The sequence below is a fragment of the Hordeum vulgare genome, chromosome 1H (genome assembly GCF_904849725.1).
Source record: "Hordeum vulgare subsp. vulgare chromosome 1H, MorexV3_pseudomolecules_assembly, whole genome shotgun sequence".
Classification (NCBI taxonomy): Eukaryota; Viridiplantae; Streptophyta; class Magnoliopsida; order Poales; family Poaceae; genus Hordeum; species Hordeum vulgare.
This window is the reverse complement of record NC_058518.1, coordinates 162,268,133-162,274,028: the sequence shown is the minus strand read 5'-3', so window position 1 is coordinate 162,274,028 and position 5,896 is coordinate 162,268,133. Positions and strand designations below refer to the sequence as shown.

The 5,896-nt window shown below is 50.9% G+C and overlaps 1 protein-coding gene across 1 annotated transcript; it reads right to left on the bottom strand.

The window, feature by feature from the left end:
- Positions 1-317: 317 nt before the first annotated feature.
- LOC123427833 (S-type anion channel SLAH2-like) lies at positions 318-5,561 on the bottom strand. The gene is made up of 4 exons (XM_045111973.1): positions 5,391-5,561; positions 2,623-2,773; positions 2,006-2,524; positions 318-1,812 (listed from the first exon to the last, which is right to left on the bottom strand). The coding sequence occupies exons 2-4, from the start codon at positions 2,761-2,763 to the stop codon at positions 664-666; spliced, it is 1,809 nt and encodes a 602-aa protein (XP_044967908.1). The 5' UTR covers positions 2,764-2,773; positions 5,391-5,561; the 3' UTR covers positions 318-663.
- Positions 5,562-5,896: the final 335 nt, after the last annotated feature.

The following is a 5,896-nucleotide window of genomic DNA, read 5'->3' as shown; positions in this document are numbered from 1 at the left end:
TTACCAAACAAGACATATTCGATATTGGGATTGTATATCCGAGGTACTTCCTAAATATAAGTCTTTTTAGAAGTTTCATTAAAAAACTACATACGCATGTACTCCCTCCGTTCTTAAATATAAGTCTTTTAAGAGATTTCACTAGAGGTCTACATACGAAGCAAAATGAATGAATCTATACTCTAAACTATGACTATATACATCCGTATGTAGTCTACTATTAAAATCTCTTAAAAGACTTATATTCAGGAACGAAGGGAGTTTATAGACATACTTTAAAGCGTAGGTTCACTCATTTTGCTATGTACGTAGTCATCTATTGAAATCTGTAAAAAAGATTTATATTTAGGAGTGGAGGAAGCAGAAATCGAAAGTGGACGGCAGATGCATGGACGCTATCTACTCATTTGGGCCTAGAAGAGGAGAGGTGCCGTATGATTCTTGAAACAAAACTCATGTTTCCAGTGAGATTGTCGCAATTCCAAACGGACCTTGCTTGCTTATTCTATGGCAGTGACTGTTGTGGACAGCTGCTCTCCGTTTTGTACTGTACAGCGGAAGCGAACTTGTGTATCGCACCAAGTGGCCGATGGTTGGTGCCATCATCTTTGATTTCTAGTTCCACGCACATACTCGTATATGATATATCGTGCAGGCACTCGTTCAAGCTTGTGGTGCTACTGCGGCAGTGGCGCCGGCCTCGATGTCCTTGCTGCAGCTGCTGCCGGAGAGGCTGTCGTCGTCCTTGCCACTCTCCTGCAGCTCCATGATAGGCTTCATCTTGCGGTCCGTGATGGCGATGGCGATGTCGTTGGGGAAAAGGTTGTGGAACACCAAGGCGTGCACCATGGTGGTGGCGAAGAGGCCCGTCACGGTGAGCGTGGCCAGCAGCGACAGCCCTAGGCACAGCGCCTTGGTGAAGGCGTTGTCCACCACGGTGGCGTACCGGATGGATGCGATGGAGGCGCCGGTCATCGGGAACGTGTAGGCCCACCACGACAGCGAGAACCTGAACCCTCTGAAGAAGTTGATCCGGACGGCGAGCGACGCGTAGAGGAACATGGCGATGAAGTAAGCGAGCTTGGCCCCGACGCCGAACTCGTCCACGATCTTGGCCCACGCCATGGACGCCACGCTCGGCGCCGCCACGAAGAGGAAGAAGACCGGGTGCAGGTCCTTGGGCAGCGTCGCGTTGGTGGGCAGCCTCTGGTACAGCGTCACGAACAGCACGGTGTAGTGCGCCATCCCGACGCCAAAGAAGAAGATGGGACCTTCCTTGAGCCCCATGGACGCGCCCATCAGCGCTCCAACGAAGTTGCCCACCACGGACAGGTGGTTGGACGGGTTGGCCACCTTGGACAGCCGCCTCTGCCCACCAGACATCCATTGCCCGTAGATCTTGAGCTCCAGGCACAGCACCGGAGACATGAGCGCGTACCATAGCCAGGCAGGCAGCTGGGTGGTGACCGAGGGGGGCACACCCATGGCCAGGAACAGGCATGCGATCCACGGCGCGAAGAAGAAGTTGACACGGATGGGGTGGTAGTACTCGCGACGGACCGCCTCGAAGAAGAAGATGATCTTGAATGCGTAGACGGCCGTGATGATGGACATGAGCACCACGGAGATGTACCAAAGCACCAGGTTCACCTTGGGGCTCACGTGCAGGAACTCGGTCGGCGCCGCCGTTGCGATCGTCTTGTACAGGATCGCCTGGCTGCTGACCCCGAGGCACATACCGAATGCCGAAATGGGGAATCGGAGCAGGAACGGCCACTTCTTGTCCGCCGGCAGCGCCAGCTCCTCGGACGACTGAAGTATTGTTCACAATATATACGTAGCTTTTTTATTATGAGGCTCGAAATGTGATGGAGCGATGGAAGAAGAAGACGAAGAAGGAAATGTGATAGAGCCATGGAAGAAGAAGAAGAAGAAGAAGAAGAAGAAGAAGAAGAAGAAGAAGAAGAAGAAGAAGAAGAAGAAGAAGAAGAAGTGGTGGTGATACCTTGAGTTTGTCCAGCTCGGGCCCCTCCAGTGCGGCGAAGAAGCGATCAACATTTTCGCTACTCACGGCTTCTCCCTGTCCCTGAGCCAACTCCTCCTCCTCGGGGGTACTAGCCGGCACGCCGCCGCCGGCTAGATGGGTGATCTGCCGCTCCAGCTTCCCGGAAAACGTCTTGAACGAGTCGTAGCGCTTGTCCCGGTTCATCGTCCTGCTACTGATCCGTCTCACGCCGTGGGTGGGCACCCCGCCGGGGATCGGCTGCGACCGGAACATCAGCTTGTGCGGCTGCTGCACGAACCTCACGTGCTGCGCCGGCTCCTGTGCCGCGTTAGGCATGGCCTGCTTCCGCTCGTGCAAGTCACCGCCGGGCGCCACGAGGGGCTCGAAGCCGGTCGGCGACGACGGCAGGCTGATAGACGACACCGGGTGGCCCGAGCGCATCCCCGGCGGGTTGAACGGCGAGTCGAAAGCTGGGAGCACCGCCTCGCTGCGCGGAGCCACGCGGTCCGGCGGCCGCATCTGCATCAAATTGAAATACATAAGCTCCATTTCTTTCTCAGCCGCGATGGATCAGTACGTGCAAGTGGAACATGGAGGGAGATGCATTGCAGGCTCACCCGGGCGGGGGCGGGGTGAAGCACCGGTTTGGGGCTCGGTAACGGGGTGCTCGTCGTATCGAAGCCGTCGAGATGGGAAACCTCAACGTTGGCGAGGAGGGACGGCACCTCGCCGGTCTTGCTGCTTGTGTTGGCTTCCATGGCTCCAGACCTGTAGCCAGTGTGAGAACCAAGCAAGGGGAGAGTGAGCGCGCTTAAATAACAAACACACATTAACCCTTTATTTATTTAGATATATTTTTTGCTATGACCAAGAGAGTGAAACAAATCAAAATCAGGAGTAACCAAGCATGCATCATCCATGTCACCATCCAAACTGTCAAAAGCAAATCAATGTTTTTCTGCACGCGCGCTTACTAGTGCCCAAGCCAAACTGTCCATGTCGAGCTGGACCAGCACACGATCAACAGATTTGCCATATATTTGGGCCTTTTTCTCAAATCTTTTTGTTGGCAGCTTACCAAGCTAACTAGTTCAGAATTACTTGTCAGAAGAATGAATGTATCTAGATGCATTTTAGTTCTAGATACCTTTATTTTCATACGTTTTTGCGACATGTAATTCTGAACGGAGGAAGTATTTGGTTACATTTTGCCATTCTTTTATCTTACAGTTTTTGCTAAGTCTATCGAGAGTCCGAGACTTTGTTGTGCCTCAGTCGATACTATATGCCTTTGATCTTGCATCGTGATCCGCATTTTTTTTCATTTTTCATTTTTTGTTTTTATATACTATATCACTTGACGTAAGCTTGATTAAATCTCAATCGAATGAGACTTAATCACATCATTTATCTTAATGAAATCTACAGAGTGCGTGCCCGTCTTGCTTAAAAAAAAAAAAGAGTTCCATCCAGGATGTTAAGTATAACAACTACTAGACGCTTCTGCGTGTTGTTAGGCGGACAGGTAGGGAAATGTTCAGAGCATCGGCATGAGAGCACAAAAACAGAGAGAGGGGAAAAATCCAGGAAGGCAGGCAGGGAACACAAGGTGGTGGACAGAGCATGTGCAAACGGCGATTTGTATTGCCTGCCGCCTTTTAAATAGGCAGGCAAATGCGCCGTACGTATATGATGAGTCGATGACTGGCTGGTTCGTTGGCTTCCCACTGGCCCCATCAGTGCGTGACACATCGCGTGGACACTTCCTAGGAGCCGTCGTCGGGAAAAAAAAAGGAGCTGTATGCGTACTTCTGGCTGGGTATTACGCGTCACCACCCCACAGTTGTGGATGGTTGTGAGAGCAAGCTGTATACTAGTAGTAGTACTACTACCAGTGAATACTGCTCCACGACGCTGCACGAGAGCCTCACACAATTCTTGACGAGCCTGTTTGTTTTTCCTACTGACAAATCTTGCCAGCTCTCTGAACCGGGGGTGCCCGGAGTGTGGTGAGCGGTGCTGCACTTGCACATTTACGGAAGTTTCAGCAACGTTTCTGACGCGGATGGCAACGGTAGCGTGCGTTTGGGATGGGGGCCTAATTCGAGGAAGTTTGTTATTTCATTTTCCTTGTTCTCGCTCCTCCTTGTTCCTAAACGTAAACCTTTTTACAACTTTTTTATTATTAAATTACATAAGGATGTATATAGACATATTTTAAAATATATATTTATTTATTTTGTTTCATATGTAATTTTTATTAAGATGTTTAAAAAACTTATATTTAAAAACGGAGGGAGTAAGTCTTTATGAAACTTCCAAGTAAGGATGGCATTACTGCCGGAGCGTCAGTTTCAGGAATGGCAGGATGATGGAGCGTCATTCAAGCTAAGGTAGTGGATAAAATTTCGTTGGGGCTCCAGATTCTACTAAACAACCCCGCTTCCCCGCCCTCCCCCGCATCAAGCCTGCGAACGTTGTTGACTCATCGGCCATGACAAGTTTCACCATCTAAAATACCAGTCGAGGTGGCAGGAGCAGTTCCAGGCCGGGCAGAATACACGGTGTGAGATCGAAACAGCTGTGCATGCAGACTTCAAATCGGAGTCCAGGACGTGAGTAATAAAATCAAGGTGCAGTCCCCATCGTATTGACAAGGGACTAGCCCGTACGTACAGCCAGGACCTGATGAGGATGGATGGATGGATCGGGCATGGAAAGGCTTGACATCCTGGAGACAGACAGACGGGACAAAGATCAGCCGTCGCCCTCGCCCTCGCCGCATTGAACAGGGAGGCTGCGTGCAGCTCTCTGAAATCTGATTTAGAAGAAAAAACAAAAATCTGGAGTAGCATTGACTAATATGTTCCATGGACGGCACTGGTATTTTCATTTGATAGACAGCTGGGAGGAGGAGATGTTGGACGGACGGAGCACATTGGTCGTTAGCCGTACGTCGACGTCGGCGAGGGTGGCGTCCGTCTGGTCCGGCCATAGACGAGACGCCGCATGTGTCCCAGGATGACTTGTGCAAGACAAAGACAGGGTGGTTTCAATCAAATTAGTACTAAATGAAATTCAAGTTGTCGCTGCTTCCGTGTACATGGGGCTGACCTACCAATCTGGAGTAGTAGATCGCTTGGTTTACGCCTTAATCCCCGGCCAGCTAATATCATATTCCTAACTATGCGCGCGCAGTGCTCCGACGACGGCGCCACGCCCACGCGCATGCATACAAATTGTCGTCAGCGCATAAACAATTCCTCTCCTCCCAGTCCCAGGGCAGGCGCGCGGCGGCGTGGTTGGCCATGCAAATTGATTTATTCGCCACGCCGCCGGGCGAAAACAAAACAAACACAAGTGGGGGTGGTAGATTAGATGTCACCTGAGAGAGCTACGACGGCGACGAGGGAGGAGGACTGGGCAGCAAGGAACGAGGCCGGCGGTGTTGGCGGCCGCGGCAGCCGGTCCGGCAGTGGAGGATCGCCGGAACCAGCACCCAGCCTAGCCTGCTAGGAGAGCCAAAACGGGCGCGTCCGTTGGGTGGCCTAGCTCTCCTATTACAACGCGGCGGCGTGGGTTGTTGGCGGGGGACAGGCTGGACCAGAGCTCCTAAACATGGCAATCAGCCCAGCCCAGCCCAGCGTAAGGGATAGCAAGACAGTTAGACAGACTGCAGACACGAAACTACAGCTCCATCTTGATCAGCGCATCAGGATATAAAAATTGAAGGAACGTCCCATCGTTCGGAATATTAGTAGTAATACTTCCTCCGTACCTAAATATAAGTCTTTTAAGATATTTCACTATGTGTCTACATACGAAGCAAAATGAATGAATCTATACTTTAAAGTATGTCTATATACATCCGTATGTAGTTCATTAGTGAAA